This window comes from Conger conger, chromosome 8 (assembly GCF_963514075.1).
Source record: "Conger conger chromosome 8, fConCon1.1, whole genome shotgun sequence".
NCBI classification, from domain to species: Eukaryota; Metazoa; Chordata; class Actinopteri; order Anguilliformes; family Congridae; genus Conger; species Conger conger.
In genome coordinates, this window is record NC_083767.1 from 53,361,223 (window position 1) to 53,380,463 (window position 19,241).

A 19,241-nucleotide genomic window follows, 5' to 3' on the forward strand; every position below is an offset into this window, starting at 1 on the left:
TCTTGGAACAAACCAGTCTGTTGGGGAAACGTTTGACCATACATTGCTATATCTGTGCAATGAAAAGCTTAATCATTCTTCAGGGGAAATCGGGGGGTATTGGCCAGTGCTGCACTTCTGTTCTGTTTGTCTGCCCAAGTTATATTTAACATGATTTACGGATCCAACAAAATAGCCACTGTTGTACTTGATAAGGTCAATATGGCCCACAAGGCCCACAGGAATGACGTATTTCCAAGTATTCCCAGCATTAGCCTGTGATAATCGTGTCTATAGGTTAGGAGAGGAGCACCTGGAGCCCGTGGGGGTGTGAGTGGGAGACTGGCTCCTCTCTGACAGGGGTGGGAACAGGAGGCACTGGGATGAAGGCCGCTGTGCTGGGAGGTCAAGGGAGGTCACCCCTCAAGGCCTGACTTGCTGTGGGAACATCTGCTGCTTCTCTAGGAACATGAAATATGGCTTTTTATAGCCATGTACCAGCGCGGAGCATGAGGACATCCGAGCAGGGTAGCGCTTTTCCAAATAGATGGAATGTTCCGGCAATCCTGCCGTATGAGAACAAATCACTCTGTATGGCTACGTGCTGTGAGCATTACCCAGAATTACCATGTCCCTTGTTGCACAGCTTCACAGAGAAGGTGAGGCCATACCTCAGGTGTGCTTGCAAAATGAGCCATTCCCATGGCTACAAACATGACATAACATTTCCCTGATTTGTTTTATGTGAAGTTGCATTATCTGCTATGTGAGTACTTTTAAGGAGCTGTTTCAGTACATGCCATTTAATCTATTGATTTGCACATGTTTGAGGTTTGGGTTAGCCATGCTAGGTATGGGGACGCTAGAAGTGGATGTAGTTGACAGGACCTGTGTAACTTGAAGAGCGACACATTTCTTCTGCATACATTGTGTTATGGTGAGCATATTTTTTTACAGTGGGCTTCATGTAAATCGAAGGCAAGAATGTCCAGTGCTTGGTTTCCAAGCTTCGCACACAGCCTGTCCACCTACTCTTCCTCACTGTTTGAAAGCAGGTCAAGGAGAATTGATTAGCCAGAATACATATTTTTTTATTAAGCAGAGAAAATACTGTTCAGAAAAACACACAAAATAACTTCTGTCAGACTCTTGTTTCTTACTGTCCATACGTGTACACTGCAAAAAAATATTCTTCATATTTCCTCATTTTTTTATTATTTACTAAAGAATACACAAGCTTAAGTGTTATAAAAGAATGTCCCCCCTTTCCAAAATATGGCTCCAACACTAGAAAATAAATAAAAAGACAATAATGTCACAACATTAATTTAACAACATTTAATACTGTATATTCTTATTCTGTGATAAATAATTGTATATTGAGGAATACGTTCTAGAAACTTTTTGCATTGTATTTCAGCTTCACACAGAAGAATGAAAATTAGTCACAATGATGTAATATGAATACATTGTCTTCATGGAAAAAATACTTGATAGTCCAGCGTTCAGATGATACAGGCAGCTCGTATAACATGCTGTATGTGTGAGTAGATTGCGAGTGAAAATCATCCAGTAAGGCTGTGCAGAAATGCATGTGACAGTTTTCAGAGAATTAGCTGGCCCAGGTCTCGGAACACAAGCAATGACAAAAGACATGACAAGCTAAGTCAAAGGCAGTAGACATTTAAATTCTGCACAGACCAGATCACCAAAATATGAATGCTAATTACATCAGTGGAAGCAGAATAAGACAGGCCAAGTGACATTTATAGGCATGCGTCCCAGACGAAAAAAGTGGTTTATTTATTTACTCATATAGTAGGGCCTAGGGACAGCATGGAGCCTCAGAGCAGAGTGCTTGATGTGCCCTGGAGGAGATGTTTGAAGGCAGCTAAGGTCCATATAGTGACATTTGTAACCATGATTGGAAATTTCACAGAGCAGCCGTATATTACTTCTTCTGGCATGGAACAATGGCGAGAGAAAAAAGAAATAACAGCTACACACACACACACACACTTACACACACACACACACACACACACACACACACACATACAAACAGACACCCAAACCTTAAAAAGCATGCAGAACCTGCTCTTTTGCACTGGTGACAGGATGTGGAATGTTGTGTTTGTTTACTGTACAGTCTGACACAAATACTAAAGACCTACACACAGGCCCCCTATTTAATCTGAGATATTAAACACTAGATATCATCAAGCTGATGTTCTGATTTCTGCTCTTATTTGGACAGACCATGTAATATTTCCATCCTTTCCTTCACCTGCTAGTGGTACAAAGCCTTGCCACACCGCACATCTCTTAAACTTTTGAAAAAACAGTGGAGGTACATTTGTTCTTTAAGGAACACATTTCCCAGAATACTGCCATTTTTGTAGAAATAACTACCTTTTACAAACAAAAACAAATCTATTATTAGTCCAATGGCAAGGGGTATACGTTATGGGGTTATGGGGTACCACCCCAACGACAAGCTTTAGTACCTTTTTAGCCACTTTTCATACCTTTTTGAGAGTGTAGGACACAGACATGAGAAACACAGGCAGATACAGACAGAGAGGAGTGTGACTGCTATGAGGCATCAACATTTTTATCGTGCATACGAACAGATTGAGTAAAGACCTTTTTAGAAAATACTAGTAGTGAGCTCTCTTCATTTAAATACACATTTGTAAAGATTGACACATAGAAAATGTTCCTCGCTTGACCTCTCCATCACATCCACCAATAGAAACGTGTTTAATACAGGAAAAAGACAGACGAGAAGAAATTTAAGAAACATGAAAATAGCATAAATAATCTTAGCGAAACAAACATGTTTGTGTCACGTGAAGAGAAAGTGATGACCGCCACCAAGCTGGCCATGTGAGACAGGAAGTGGGGGGGGGGGCAGTGCCACCAGCGACAGAGAAATAGAGAGTGTGCGACAGGGGGTCACATGGTGGTGTTTTTGTTGTTGTCATGGTGAAACTGGACCTCGGTCTGCATGTCCAGGAACGGCAGCTCCTCTCCTGAAGCAGCGAGCCTCAGAACTCGGCTACTGAGGTCCACACAACACTGAAACGGGGTATAGCGTACAGGCATCAGCACACAGCAGAGACCCCCCCATACCCCCCTCAACATCAAAACAATCACCACATGCTCAATACACTCAAACCAGCTTCTGACCATAACCACACCACTGTCAGACAAGAACATTCTGAGATTACACAGAAACCTTTGTCGTGTAATCCTATCATCAATACTGGACCAGTGCTTTTTTCATTTCTTGTTTTCAAAGACTAAAAAAACTTCCATCCCCTGGGGCAGCAGGCAAATGAGATTTACGTGAGACAGTACGGCTGGCTCAGTTAACATCGATCCATTCAGGGGATCAATCAATCTGGACACCCACTGTGTATTTCTTATCTTTTTCTGCAAGCAGCAGCTCAAAGCCTCTTTTCTGTTCAAATGGTCATCGACCCAAAACTGTCACCATGCGATGTTCCGAGGGATTCCACGGAGATTGGACCATGAGCAACAGCATCTGCTTCTGTAGCCGGAACTGCTCATGAAAGTTCACCGTTATGATAACTGTGGCCATACAGTATGTCGCTACCGGAGAGTATGGTTGACCTTTCCTTCGGATTCTACAGGTAGGGTTTTACTTCCAGGTCACCAGAGTGGTTTGGTTTATGTTTCCAGCTCTCAATGTCTAAATGCAAATTAGACCTTCAGCGATAAGACCTTATTCAATTTGAAGTGTCTCTGAAAATGAAAGACCCATATTATGACTATCACTGAAAGTTAATTCCCCATGGGAATTCCTAGGAAATGAACCTAATGAACCATGCAGAAATAAATTGAAGAAAATGAACTTCAACAACTTCAATAACTAAAGCCCCCCTAAAATTCTTATTATTATGAAGTAATTAAAGTACATTTATAGTAAGAAACGATTACCTACCTGCACTAGAAAGAACCTGTATCTGATTTTCCACTCTTTTGGCATTCCTGTCAGTAGTCAGCCTGGCCATATCTTTCTATATTTCTCTCATATTTCTCTTGCATTCAATTACACATTTGTCTTCAATTTGATTGTGCTACTATATTGTTAGGTTTATTCGGTGAATGTTATGATTAAGGTCTTGCACATAGATCTCAGGTTGTTTGAATTATTTATTGCCATGGTTTTTCTTAATTGTATTTTCCTCGAACGATGGGCGAAACTATTCTGTAGGTATGTAGCATGTAGCTAGTTTTTAAGTAATATTTAAATAGCACTTCTTAACATGTACTGTGATTAAAATTGCTCTGTTCCTAAGTGTTGAAATCACCGCCATTAGTGTGAATGTTCTTTGCCTATTATTTGCTCACTTAGTCTAAAGTGGACACAGTGCACTTTAAAATGCATTCAGGAGCACATCAGGAATAGGAATATTAATTTCACAAATTCATATGAAAGGCTTACTTTGAGTTCCAGCAGTGTATGGAGGCCAAGAGTTAACTCAAACACTTCGTCTTCTGGGGGAGAACAGAAAGAAAACAGCGATAAATGTCTGACCCACGGAGAACACTGTGTGTGATTTACTTATCATCAGCAGTATAATATCCATGTCTGACTTACACTAATGGAATTTTTAATGGTGCTAAACAGCCACTCAAGTGTACTCACATCATGCCTGGGGTGTATGAAGCTGCTTGATTTTGTTTGATTATATATTTTGTTTCTGAGATACTCCTGTAAAGGTCAAACGCAGGCGGAATGCTGATCACAGACTGTTGGAGCCAGGGACACTCCTCTTTAAAGAGCAAACTCAACGGCCAACATCTGTCCATTAAACCCAAAATGCAGTCGACATTTCCCTGCTGGTGCCATAGATTGGGCCTCCAGCTGTGTGCCAGGCCAGATAACGTGATGACAACCCTGCTCTGAACTGAGACAGCATGCCAGTGGATTCACCCACTCAATCAGCACACAGTGGGTGCTTTACTCATTAGCTAAGGGACAACTGTACAACAAGCAATGATTCCCCCCTGCAGTTATAAGATAAGATAAGATATACTTTATTGAACCCCATGGGTTAATTTGTCCTCTGCATTTGACCCATCCTAGTTACTTAGGAGCAGTGGGCAGCCACAGTGCAGCGCCCGGGGAGCAATGTGGGGTTAAGGGCCTTGCTCAAGGGCCCAATGGCTGTGCGGATCATTTATTGCGGCTTGACCGGGATTCGAACCACTGACGTTGTGGCTCCCAGTCATGTACCTTAACCACTACGCTACAAGCCGCCGTTATTTGGTCATACTCATCTTAGTGGAGGCCACAGCTGTCTGCAGATGTGTGTGTAGTTAGCTATACCATGCAGGCCTGAACCACAGCTGGTTAACAAGGCTACTAATGATACGTCCTCTCAGGTCATTAATATAACCGCAAGATATTCATCAATGACTTATTTTTAACCTTAGACCCACCAATTAATTTTTGTCCACTGTAGGGGGTATGAATCTCTGGTCTTGATTTCAAGCATATAGTATTCTACTATGCTGAAACCTAGACATTAAATAAAAAGAAATTCTATTTTTGCAAATATTTTCACTGCAACATAAAAATATCTAAAAGTTTTTTCTGCTAGGTCAGACAACCAATTTAAATATCCCTGATTTTGTTTTTTAAATGTGTGTGTCAACCAGGTGAATGAACGTGATGAGGTAATCATGGGAGCTCAGGTGGAGGGTAGGGATGTCACAGAACCAGCTGAATTAAATCCTCCTCATGACAGGGCGGCCACCCATGGACTACAAGTCAATGAAAAATACTGTAAATCTCATGCATGCAACTGAAGGCATATAATTGCCTGGTGACTGCTATTAGCATTCTTGTTTGTTATCAGCTAATGAAGCTCCTTGTCTCTGGAGCGCGTGGCCTGAGAGCCACCCTCTCCACCCGCAGTGCTGCTTGTGCCCCCTTACCCACAACACAGGCCGAGCACTGCGTCCTCTCCCTGCCCAGCTGCAGCTGCAAGCCCTCCACCGTGCGGGGCAGCCTGGTGCTCCCGACCGGGCGGTGACCCACTGTCTGCTCATAAGCTTGCCCTTCTGGAGCGGGCACCAGCCTGCCAATCAAACAGAGCAATGCACTGTACTGCACGCACCCAGACCGGCCGGAACAGAGAAACACACGGCAAAGACACCGGCAGAGAGGCACGGACAGACAAAGGCAATACAGACATTGAAAGGCACAGACACACATGTGCACAGTCACAGGAAGGCTCAGGCGCAGAATGGCTCACACACTTTGAGAGGCACAAATACAGTATGTTCTGATGCACGCACGGGAAGGAATATTCATTCATTGACTTTATCAACTGACACCCGGTGCAAGGCTCAAGATAACAAAAACTGGATCTAAAGCAGCATGTGTGCAGCATCCAATTTTAAGTGTTTATGGAATTAAGAGTGGAGTTTACTTTGTGAGTGTCATGTTATTGGCTGAGGGATTCTCACCCAAACCCCCCCGAGTCCTGCAGCAGGAAGTATTTTTGGATTAGGAGTGGAGTTTACTATGTGTGTGGCTGTGAGTGTCGTGTTATTGGCTGAAGGATTCTCACCCAAGCCCCCTGAGTCCTGCAGCAGGAAGTGTTTTTGGATTAGGAGCGGAGTTTACTATGTGTGTGGCTGTGGGATTCTCACCCGAGTCTCCTGCAGCAGGAAGAGGAAATGCTGTTATGTTGGCAGCCAGTGTTGATAGAGGCCTTCACTTCTGCTTCACAGCACTATGGAAAAAAACACACACGCACAAAAACAGAAAAGGCTTTGATGCACCAACTGATATGCTTATACATGGAACAACCAACAATGGTTAGCTGAAGGATGGGCAAAGGCAGCTGTACTGAAATGGCTTATGATAGGTTAATCTTTGCATATTTCAGGGCCAAAAACTGCTTACTTGCCCTGAAACCTATAATAATTTATTGAGTTACAAAAATACTAATTAATAAAGAGGTGTTTAATACTAAGGAGACTTGAAACCTGTTTTTAAAATATAAATATTCGGTAGCTCTGTAAATGAATATGAAAAGCATAAATATATGGAATGTATTTCTAATATATCAAAATACTATTTCCACTGATATACAAATTGTGGTGTATATATAGAATAATACAATTAATAATGTATGTAACTAAGGTTCAAATGCATTTCATGGTACATGTTTACGGTTACATTATACATAAGTGTTAATAATTGATGCATGCACCAATACACGCTGTATATTTGCACAAAGTAACATAGAGTACATTACTTTTTCATGAGGGAAGTATATGTACAGAATGTAAAATTAAACTCAGACATTCATCCGGAAGAGTGGACCACTGGGCCGTGTCTGAACACCATGAAAATAGCTTTTTGGATGTAATTAAATGGAAGCAACACAGTTACATATCTGCCAAGCTTTGTACACATGCTGTGCTCAGAAAGCTGAACATAATATTTAATAAATGCTCAGAACTATTCATCAAGATTCTCCAAAAATGTATAAGAGTTAATCTGTGTTTCACCGGGCCTGCACTGAATAACTGGAGTCCTGTACTGGAGCATTTTACTGTACCTAGCACACAAACAACTCTCTTCTTTCTATTCTGCAGTAAAAATGCTTTTAGTTACCAGATTTGCAGGGCAAAATATTGAATGTCAAAAATTTTCAACATTAAAACTGGATGATTATGTATCAGTTAACCAAGCAATGTAGAAAGCAATGAATGTAGATAGACCTTTTCCCAAACAAACATGGAGTTGATTTAACAAACCTTGCCAAAAGCCCTCTGCAGCAGCTTTTTGTAACCAAGTTTATTTAGTTTAGTATTGTGTAATGCAAGCAATAGAACATACTGACTCCAATGAAATATGTCCTTGTATTGAAATACTTTGTTTTTTTTTAGACTCCATTTAAGCTGGAAAAAGCAAGGACTCACTCACTGGCCTTATATGGACTGGAAGGACACTGTGATCGCAATTGCAAACTCACATCTGGATCTCACTGAGAATCCCCCAGCGTCAATGAGCGCAAGTTAAGGGAGCAAGAGAGAATATTTGGTAAACTGGAGTAAACCAGAATTCAAAGGTAAGATGATTGCTTTGTTTTCCATGAAACTAAAGAGACTAGAAGGTTATTTCCTGTTCTGTACTGTGGATGATCCTTTCAGCAGATATTACTGGTGATGGACCAATATTGTTTACATTTACACCACATGGTTCATGTGTATAGTAGGAAAACTGACGTAATATGCCCCCCACCATCTGACCAATTGGTTTATTACTTTGATACCAGACAACATCCATCTATGATTGAATATGTATCCCTTGCATTCAAAATAAACACTGATTCAAATAAATATTAGTTTTTCTCCCCTCCTTATTCGGGTCACCAAATATCATTGGTTGGCACACCTCACTGCTGCCACTATCTGTTCAGGAGAATCAGTGTGAGTTCAGTGTGCCTATTAGATCTAGTAGAGAATCAAATAGCGTGCCTCTTCCAAATAATGTGTCACTAAGTCATTTTTGCTTCATTCTGCTGAGCCATTATATTACATTATTGCCATTTGGCAGACGCTCTTATCCAGAGCGACGTACAACAAAGTGCATACCCATAACCAGGGCTAAGTGCGCTGAAAGACCCTAGAGGGAAGTACAATTTCAATTGCTACCTGTACAACAAAGATAAGGACCAGGGCCTATTTTTTATTTTTTTATTTTTTTAAACAACAAATAAACAAACAACAAAGCAAAAGTGACCAAACTTAACTATCCATAGCTATCCACCAGCTCAACTGACTGACAAGTTGTATGTTGAAGGAGGACCATAGATTCCATTAGAACAGGTCGACTGCAGGATGTTGATCTACCAGAGGAGTCGCTGTTGTGAGATAAGATTTGAACAACACCGTCCTCCTGATAACGTGTCGTCCCTGGGTGATTCTGCAACCACTTATCCCTCATCCCGCAGAGCTGCTGTTTCACAGTGGACCGTGGCTTCTCTCAACAGTGCGGGAAGAGGCTCCTGCCGGACAGGGTGTTTTGTAGGACAGAATATTTCGCCACTTCTCTTACTTTCTCAATACATCACCCCATATGTGTTTGAAGAGAAGTATGATTCTGTAGGTACTAATGTGGCATCTCCTCTGTGTTTAACACCTCCCCCAGCACCTCTGCCTGGCTCAGAGGTGTCCTTCACAGCTTCCAATTAGATTCTGTCAGTTCAATGGAAATTCAAACTGGTGGATTAAAATTCCTGCCTAGATGCTGACATCCCACATGCCATATGGAGTTTCTTTCACTTATCGTTACCCAAAAGCTGCATTCTGCTAACATGTCCTAGCTTGACAGCTGAGAAAACAGCCATCATACTGGTGTGTGAACTTCATAATTATCCATTATTTAAACATTTGAATAACATAACTGCAACGTATTTTAACGATGTCCAGACAGCATTAGCCTTTCGCATATTTTTGTTTGCTTTACTGCTCTTGTTTTTAAGCATGCATGATTAATCACAAAGTAATTACATGACTCATTTGGTTCCAATTTACTTTAATTGCAGTGTGATTTGTTTAGTAATGGGGTATTATGGTTCTGTGAAGTGCTGAGAGTGACTGAGTGGTTCCGTGTTGCTGTGAGATGGCGCCCTCCAGGTTTACGGTGGGCAGAACTGTGTTATTGCAGTTCATGCAGACATGTGGCTGTGCCTTTGCACAGAGCAGAGCTGGAGTGTGTTGTGCATGCGGGTCTGAGACACCACATTCATTGCTGCACAGTCAGGAGTGAACATGTGGACCTAACAGTTGACTGAACCTGGAGCTATGGAGTATATGACCTTTATTGTTGAATGTCTGAATGCTCTAGACCACAGGTGTCAAACTCCAGTCCTGGAGGGCCATAGTGTCTGCTGGTTTTTGGGGTGTTCTGGGTTCATTCAAGTCATTGATTGGTTAAAGTATCCACTCGCCTTGTTCTCAAGGCCTTAATTGGCCTTAATTGGCGGCTGATTGAAAGGAAAGCACAAAAACCTGCAGACACTGCGGCACCTTGGGAATTCAGTTTGACACCCCTGCTCTAGACTGGCTCTTGTTACCTGCCTCTGGATAATACAGGCCCCTCTGCAGCTTTTCTCATCCTTATGCAACACCACTGACTTTACAACACGCAACAAGGTTACTGATAGCACATGCCAGATACATTTAAACACCAATGATGTACTTATGAAGGGCTTTAATTCTCATTTCAATACACAGATTCAATTAGGCTTCATTAGGGCAGTAGATACTTGTCATACTGAGTTTTTAGTGGACACATGAATGCTCCTGGACCATTTATAAGCAAATTAAACAGGTTTTGACAAGTTTCACACAACCGAATGAATCACAGTACAGCTGTTCTATCTTCTCTGCACCCTGCAAAGAGTGTTAGAGGCAAAAAGAGAGGTCAGTGAACCGGTGGGTGCGTGGGTGAGTGTTCTTTGGGAGCCGAATAACGCTAACCATTAAACCTGATGTGATCTGAGCAGAACGGATTTTGCAGGGTACAGGAAAGCAGTGAGTCATTATGGGCCAAACGGTGTCCTCCCTTTATTTATTCTTCTCACCACTTTCTTCTCTCATTTTAGGACATAACTAACTAGAGAAGAAGAATGGCAGTGTGTGGGTGTATGGTGGGTGGGGTGGGTTGAAGGTGTGAGTGGGGGCAGGGGGGTGTAGCCAAAACAACACATTATGTAGAAAGTCCTTCAAGCCTTTGTTCATGTGTTTTGTTTTTTTGTCTACAGAAAGATTATCTTCTGTTGTGCATTCACACTCTCTTAATGAGGGGTGTTCAGTCTTATTCAAAAAGGGCCAATGTGGGTGCACTAACACACCTGATTCTACTTAACTACATTCAAAAACTGTTAATAAGTCCAATGAGGTGTCGTAGTGTTGAGCTACAGCAAAAACCTGTGCCATTTTCTGATTAAATTGAACACGCCGTAGTTTAGCGCACGTGAATGCAGAAGAGAAGATATGGACACCACCAGCTAGCATGAGAAAAATTCAACATTTCCAGCCTTAATTATTATACTTTTCAAAGTCAGAGGTTTTGGAGATGCGAGGTCTCTAAACTAAAAGAACGGGGGAATGGGTTGGTGGATGGACACTATGTGTTTACATTATGTGTTAATAATGTGGGTATCAGGGAGCTTGGGGGTAAAGTACCTTGCATCGTACCACCAAGGCCGTCAGGGTCAGGGCTCTGTCGGTCTCGTCCACTCCCAGTCTGTCCTCCGGCTGCTTCCCCTCCGACCCCTTCCCCGCCACGCCTTTCTCCTCGGCACTCGTCCTCTTCCCTTCCTCTTCCTCCTCCTCCTCCTCCTCCTCCTCCTCAGACTTCAGGCTCCTCTCGCTCTCCTCCGGGGACTCCCTCTCCTCCGTGGAGTCCTCGGCCGTGCTCTCGCTCTTCTCCTCCGCCTCCCCGCCCTCCTTGCTGTCCGCCAGGGGAGAGCGCACCCTGGTGGCGGCGTCGCAGGTCTCCCCGCGCAGCCGCGTGATGTTGCCCTCCAGGAGGCGCCGCTGCACGATGCTGTGTGGCTGCTGTGGAAGGAGGAGGAGGAGGAGGGGCGGGGGAACGACGGCTCGCTCAGACAAACGCCGTGATATCCACTGTTTCATTACAAATGTTACTCATAATACACATTCACCGCTGTTACCGGGATTAGGGGGTTTGTGGCTGGACTATGCACTCGATTCAACAGTGTTTGTGTCATGCGTATAGCCCTAGTGTAAGCCCTAGTTAACTGCCAGTTGCCAGAGAAGAACAGATTACCAGGAAGCACACTGATTCTTGCACACAGAATATTGACTGAATAAGTGTGATAAAATTCCCAGGTATTGGAGCTGTATATTTAGAAGACATAATGTTTAAACTATACAGAACAGATATTTATTGACCTATGATTTAATGTGATATCAATGTTTGGCTGAAAGGTGTCAGGTGAGCAGGGTCTGTAAATCATTTCAAAGAGGAGTGAATGTGCGTCGAGTCATGGAGAAACAAGGTCAGGCCACACAAACAAAGTGAAGAACATCAATAAAGCCATGGGGAGATTTCAGTTTGGAGGCCATGACGAATTGCCAGAATGCTGCAGTTCTGCAGGGGACATGATGACAACAGACTGTTATGTATAGTCATGTTTTTTAAAGGAGAACTGGCTGTTTTCATGATTTTATTTTGGATTTTTCCAGTGTGGATATTCCAGCTAAAACTAATGTGCGTATGGGCAGAATTCATGTTATAAAAGCTCCATACTAGGCACCTTATACTGCAGAGACTGGTGTTGGTGGAAAAGTTGAGGAGCTCAGGTAATGACAGGAGCTCTCTGAGAGGATGAGTCAGGAACGGGTTTTGTGTCCCCCCTCCTCACTCGCCATGGTCCACCAGCCTTCTCCACCCAACCATCGCAGCACACAGATGCACCCACAGGCCTGGCTATTTATAGATCAGATCAAACCCTCCAACAGCCCTCCTCTACGCACCTGTGAACACCTTACATCAGGCGATGTCCTCTGGAAATGTTAACAAATGCACGCCATCCATATGCTCCATGAATATTTTAATCTATAAATTATGTATGACTTGAACTAGAACTTCCAATGAACTTAGAATGTGAAGACAGATCAGAGTTGTGTCAGACTAATAAAAAACCGGAACCTTGTACTGTTCCCCTGATCCTCCTGTTCTTCCCAAAAAGCCATATGCACTGCTTCATTTATATGCAGTGCCTGGATGGCATCCTCATTACTCCCATAATGCTGCTTTCCTACCTTCTGCTGTCTGGAGCATTCCTGCTTTCACCGTGAGAGGTGCATGATGGGACACAGTCATCCCCATTATCCTCGCTCTCTATCCGATTTGCTCATCTTCGAAAGCTCCGCCGCTATCTCCGCTCTGCCATCACACTCACGAGAGAAAAAGCCGGGCAATTTTGTGACTAAAATTCCGCCCTTCAGGTGGCCTATCTCCGAAAGACAATCATGCTCTGGAATTAATTTTCTCTGTAGCACCTATATGAGGATAATGGTAATGGGACTCATTCAAAAGCTCATCTTCTCCAACCCTTAGGACCTGGGTAGCAGGCGATACAAAGACTGCTGAAAGTTGAAGTTGAAACTCAGATGGAATAATAATGGCTAACCACAGCCATCACTGGATGCCACCTCCTCACGCTAGGCACTAGTGTAGCATATTGGTAAGGGCCCGGGGCTCATGGAGGGTAGCCCAGGGATGGGAGGCTTTCAGTGGGCTGGTGCGCTCTGGAGGAGAGCCTGTGGTTGCCCGTGCTCTCACAAATCAATAGCAGAGGTTATAGCAATATATACTGTATATATAGTTAGGCATCCCAAATTGAAGAGACACAAGTGACAAAAGAAAAAGAATCATGCTTTTCTTTCCTGTGCCTTTTGGGAAATTATTGATGTGTACGGGTCTGAATACAAAGACCTTAGTACAAAGCAGTCTCCACCATGTTGCATATGTTTCCCCTTCAGGCAAAAGGCGTACATGTACCCTTATCCTGGTGGACAAGATGAAACAGACCCTGTGGGGTCCTATGAGTCATGTTTCCTGTGCACACACATTGTATGATGCATTCAGTACAAATAGCCGTGGGTTATTTGCAGTATGGATGGGGCCAGGAAGGGGGTTGGCGTGTCTGTGTGATGGACTCAGCTGGGCAGGGAAGGCCAGGGTACTATAAATGTCCGTGGCTCAGGTCCATCGTCTGTGACGAATTTGGACGGGGTGAAAAAGAGCTACGCTGGATATCTCTGTTTTTTCAGAGACAGGGTGAACGTTCTCAAAAGTGGGAAGCCGTTGCAGCAGTTAAAGTCTCCACCCAGCCCGTCTGAGCCTCTGAGAGTGTCAGGGAGTAGTGAGAGGGATATGATGGAGAGGGGGACGTCATCTGCAAATAAGGCAGCAAATTAAATGTCATGCTGCTGTTTTGATGCACAATATCTTGAAGCCATTAGGATGTTGTTACCCATTTTTATATTGTATCAAGGCACCAGGGTAGCATAAATAATCCCTCTGAATACGAACTGATATAATGAAAGGAGGAGGAAATTGAGCAGGGAAATAAAGCAAGAGAAAGAGACAGTGAGAGAGTGTGAGAGCGAGAGGGGGAAAGAGAGGGAGGGAGAGGGAGCGAGATAATGTGTGAGAGAGAGGGAGAGAGAGATTGAGAGAAAGAGGGAGAGAGAGTGTATGTGTGTGTGTGAGAGAGAGAGAGAGAGTTCAGTGCCCTGTGCTGGTTTAATAACACCTCTGCATGCCCTGCCATGCCTCACTGCCCCTTCTCCATCCCCCCTGCCCTCAGCGTGTAATTGCCCTCCCCTGCAATACTGAGAGTGACATCTACATCAACACTCTGATTGATATCTCTGCCTCTGCAACACATCTGCAACACATCTCTGCATGCACGCACGCACACACGCATACACACACGCACACACACGCTCTCTCTCTCACAAACACACACACACACACACACACTCTCTCACACACACTCGCTCACACACACACACACACACACACACCAACCCCTCCTCACAGTCAGCAGTCATTCTTCCTCCCTCCCTGTGCCGTATCACGCAGGCTGCAGCAATATTTGCACTGTGAACCATGAAGAAAATAGAGGGAGGGAGAGAGAGAGAGAGAGAGAGAAAGAGAGCAACACCCTGACTGTGACAGACATAGTAACGGGTCATCTACCTCTGACACACAACTCTAATGCTCCCCCTCCCAGGAGCAATCACTCAAGTCTCTCAGACCCATACGTCACAACAACCGTTCTTCCAGTGCATTCTATGGATACCACACAATCGCACACCCTCACAGCCCACCTCTGATATTCCTGAGTGTATGACAGAGCGGAGTGATCCTGAGGCACATAGGCCAACTCTCCTGCCCAAGCCTTTGGTGAAAACCTGATTTAAATTCCCCAATGCCGCCTGTCTGTTCTCTGTGACTGCGGCTCTGCGTTTGTCATGAAATGGAGCCCTGTGTGGTGCTTCAGGGAAATGAGAATGGAGGTGATTCATTTTCTCTTCGCTTACATTAGTGGTGTCATTTGCTTAATCAGGAAATGTGTAACACTGCCCCTGCATTAATAATTAAACCTCCTTGGTCTGGGAATAAACAGAGGAAGATAATCACAGTAAGATAATGGGGAAGATGGAAGTTGATGGATTGGGATGCCTAGTGAATTATCAACTTATCATTTATCTCTTGGGACTTTGTGATTACCTTCAAGCATTCAAATTATTGACTGATTAACAGATCAATAGAGTATAGTATAGAATAACAGTATAGTATAGTGTAGTATATTATAGTTTAGTATCGTAGAGTATTAATATTACTGTAATATTATGGTACACTGGTGTATACTGGCATACTGTGCTGATGCAGGATAAATGTCATCATATGACTGTGGATTTGTTGATCTTAATTCGAGGTTTAGAAAACTTTTATTGGATTTGTTAAGGATATGACTGAGGCCTTAACTCAGGTCTCTGCTGAATATAAAGATCGAGATAACCTGAATTAGTCAAATGGCAGGACAGGAGAGGCTGAACACAGGATGTGGGAAGGGAAGGAATAGTGAGAGAAAGATTGTGAGCAAGAATATTAGCAAGACATGAAAGGGAGCAGGTACGGAGAGGGTCAAACAGTTAGAACAAGCAACAGGTTGGGCTGCTTCCCCCACTAATAGAAAAACCTGCTTAGGCCACTTTTAATCATTACTTGTATATCTCTTCCCTGCCACCCAGGAGTGACTGAGCCGTAGCAAATTGATTCTGACGGCCATGAACATTACTGCTTCTCTGTGGTCAAAAGGTAGCCAGCCAGCTGCTGCCAATTTCAATCAAGTCTGTGTTATAGTGAGGCCACCATATGGAAACTGTGTTCCCAAGCAGAGTCTGTGATTTAGTGTGGGCACCGTATGGAAACTGTGTGTCCCACGCAGAGTCTGCTTAATTGGGCTGTTGGCCAGCAGTCATATAAATATTCATTCATACACTTATTTTAATATCAAATGCGGTGGACGTGTTTATCCATCCATATACCTCAGAGGACGCATGCCGTGACTTGTCACATGGACAGACACAAGTCCTAGCATGAGTTAAAAACTAGGCTTCTGAGTTCTGCTAGCGGAGGAGATTTTGTTCAGCTGTTGAGTGGCTCACAAAGCTTGACCCCCATGTGGAGAGGAGGAAGAAGACGCAGAAATCCTCTGTCTCCGTCTGCCTTCAGTCTCCCCCGAGTTGCCAGCAGTGTACAGAGATTGCTGAGGCTAGGCATTGCGCTGGGTCACCTAGCATGGTTGTTTTATCTGTTTTAGATTCATGCCCTGTAGGCCCCAGCAGATTTTTTTTATATTCATGTGGCTAGGCCTTTGAAAATGTCCTTCAGGGAAGGTGACCATCATAAAATATGCAGAACTCAGCCACAGCACATGGACAGGAGCCAGTAGCTGGGAAACGCTAATGCCTCTATTTGTCCCGTTCCCCCTTTGAGTTTGATCATTCTCTACATGGCGACCCATAAATTATGGCAATGACAGGAAATCTGGCATTCGGTCAGACAGTTGAGAAGATTGTGCAAAATAACAGTTTAAACACAGGGCAGCAGAATCACAACTGTGAAATTGTCATTATTACCAAAACCAAGCTCTCCTTCATACCTGTTTTCACTGGCAGATGGCACCCCACTATCAGCTGTCTAATCACTTCAGTTTGCAACAATGACAATAATCTACACCTACTCTATATAATTTGTCTTACTCTGCTAAAATACAACAACATTTCCTGCTCTCAAACAACTCAACAACCACAAACCACAATATAACAGTCAATTAAATCACTGTAATATGCACAGTATATACTGTTTGTCCTTCATTTGTATTACTGGTATTTCATAATCATAGGTATATTCATGTATTTCTGTTTTTTACTGAATAAACTTTGAAAATATATTGCTTAAAATAACCTTTTAGCACTCCCCTATTATATTATTGGGATTGTACCATTGGACCCTTGGCTCTAAATTGGACAGTACAGACTCAGTGTGTCCCAGACTGGGTGTCAGAACCACATGCTGTTGGTCGGTGGTGATCCAGCTTTAAGTGGAAACATCAAACACACTGAGGTCCATTATGCTGGACCCATCTGGTCCTGTGTAGTCTTGCCTGGTCTAATGTAATCTTCTGTCATGGCAATCACCCTCCCTGGTCTCTGCTCTGTGTCCTGACCTCTCCTCCCTCCCCTCAGAGGAAAGAGTAACTGCCATGTTGGCTGGTTATCAGACGCCATTATTATATCATTAGATTACATTACACATGGATTATTATAAGGGATGTCTGCGTCTGTGTCTTCTTGATTACATTTTTACATAATATTTTATTATATTTTATGCAATACTTTTGTATTCCTCTGACTAACACTGACGTTCTCTGTTTTTGCAAGTCCATCTTCATGAAATAACCTACTAACCGATCGTAATGTAATGTACAGTAATGCAATAGACCACTACTGGACCCAGTGGACCCTGAAAAACAGGTATGTAGGAAAGCTTGTTTTTGGTCATAATGTCAATTTCAGAAGTTTTGATTATGCTGCTTTGTGCTCAAGCCGGAAAATGTTTGTGAGCAGTCAGGTTCTTCGTCATTCTCGTTTTTGCACCACCCTCCCGACTGTCTGATTGGATCCCAGATGATTCTAGAACACCACTGGACCCAGTGGTGGTCCAGCTGACTAAGACAACATGCTGTGCTCTGTCTGGAGCTTTTCTTAGCCATCCCAGGGTGTGGATGAAGAGAGCAGCGTGGTACGCTGGCACATCCAGCGGAGGCAGGAGAGAGCAGCGTGGTACGCTGGCACGTCCAGCAGAGCCAGGCCATTTACCTTTCTTCCCTTTTTTAACTCCTTTATTTTTAGCATCTTTAGCATTTTAGTAGTTCCACTCACAGCGTCTCATCACCCTGCACCATGCACAGAGCATCATCTGACAGGGTCCCTGGATGTTCCTTCCCCCGGGAGCATCTGGGGAACACCTGCTACCTGCTAGCAGGCAAGTACCCAGTTGTATAATTGGATGAGTGTAAAATGTGAAAACTGTGTGAGTGCGTGTGTGTGTGTGTGTACTTGTGTATGTGCGTGTGTTTCCTGTGTAACAAAGAGACATTAGTGTGCTATATCATATATAAAGCATATCCTGTCTGGCATCAACCACCATTCCACAGTCAAAGCCACTTAGATCACATTTATGCATTCAGTTGTTGCCACATGATTGGCTGATTGCATTAACAAGCAGGTGTACAGGTCTACCTAATAAAGTGCTCACTGAGTGTATGTTCAGTGCACTATGCTGTAAGTGTGACATTTTGACTCTACTCCACACAGGATTCCAGCGCTACAGTTTTCTGCTCTGTATGCTCTGGGCATGCAGACACAGCTACAAGAGCTCCCTGTGCAGAGGGGAGTCACAGACACGGACAAAAACAAGCCAAACTAGAGAAATGGTGATAAAAGGGGAAATGAGATGTTGGACCTTTAGAAGGTGTGTATATCAGCTTAACACCTCTGTCAGAATTAAGACAAAGTGCTAGCCAGTCTCTGTTTCTTTGACCTCATATTTTTACCCGTATGAGTCATGTATCGTTTAGATTAGGGGCACTATCTCCTGTGCTCTGTTAAACTTGGAAAAGGCCACTTAAACAGTCCAGAGGACACTTTTACACTCCCCACACTGAGCAGCTGGATCTGCCCTGCCAAGAACCGAGCTCATATTATACCTGGATATATAAATCATTTAATTTGATTTGAGGAAAAACATCCACATCCGCAACACATCCACAACATCAGCAACTCTGACAAGATGGATGCTCCCTTTTGCTAGCAGCCTTTACAAGCTGTGAGCAGTGACAATAAAGCAGTCAAGGCCAGAGTCTTATCCTGCACTGAGTGAGAGAGAAAGAAAAAGTGAGCGGAATGGGGATGGATCAGGAGGAAATTATTGTCGTTACAAAGTGTGGTTGAGCAGCTGTTGTCACTTGCTGTTAGCTGTGCAGCCTGGTGCAGAGGAAAGTGAACGCTGTAAATGCACGGTATAATCGCACTGCACACAGCAGACCACACTGGGAGTCATTGAGGAGCTTTCTTGGAGAGCAGTCAGG

General features: G+C 43.5%; 1 protein-coding gene across 1 annotated transcript in view; it reads right to left on the reverse strand.

Moving 5' to 3' along the window:
* Window positions 1-1,981: 1,981 nt before the first annotated feature.
* Window positions 1,982-19,241, reverse strand: part of nrip2 (nuclear receptor interacting protein 2) — a 20,345-nt gene continuing 3,085 nt past the window's right edge. Inside the window, exons 2-6 of the mRNA XM_061252552.1 lie at window positions 11,227-11,601; window positions 6,673-6,755; window positions 5,953-6,095; window positions 4,454-4,506; window positions 1,982-3,060 (exon numbers count right to left, since the gene is read on the reverse strand). Of these exons, the coding sequence (XP_061108536.1) occupies window positions 2,938-3,060; window positions 4,454-4,506; window positions 5,953-6,095; window positions 6,673-6,755; window positions 11,227-11,601 (777 nt within the window). The 3' untranslated portion in view covers window positions 1,982-2,937. The remainder of the gene's footprint in view (window positions 3,061-4,453; window positions 4,507-5,952; window positions 6,096-6,672; window positions 6,756-11,226; window positions 11,602-19,241) is intronic.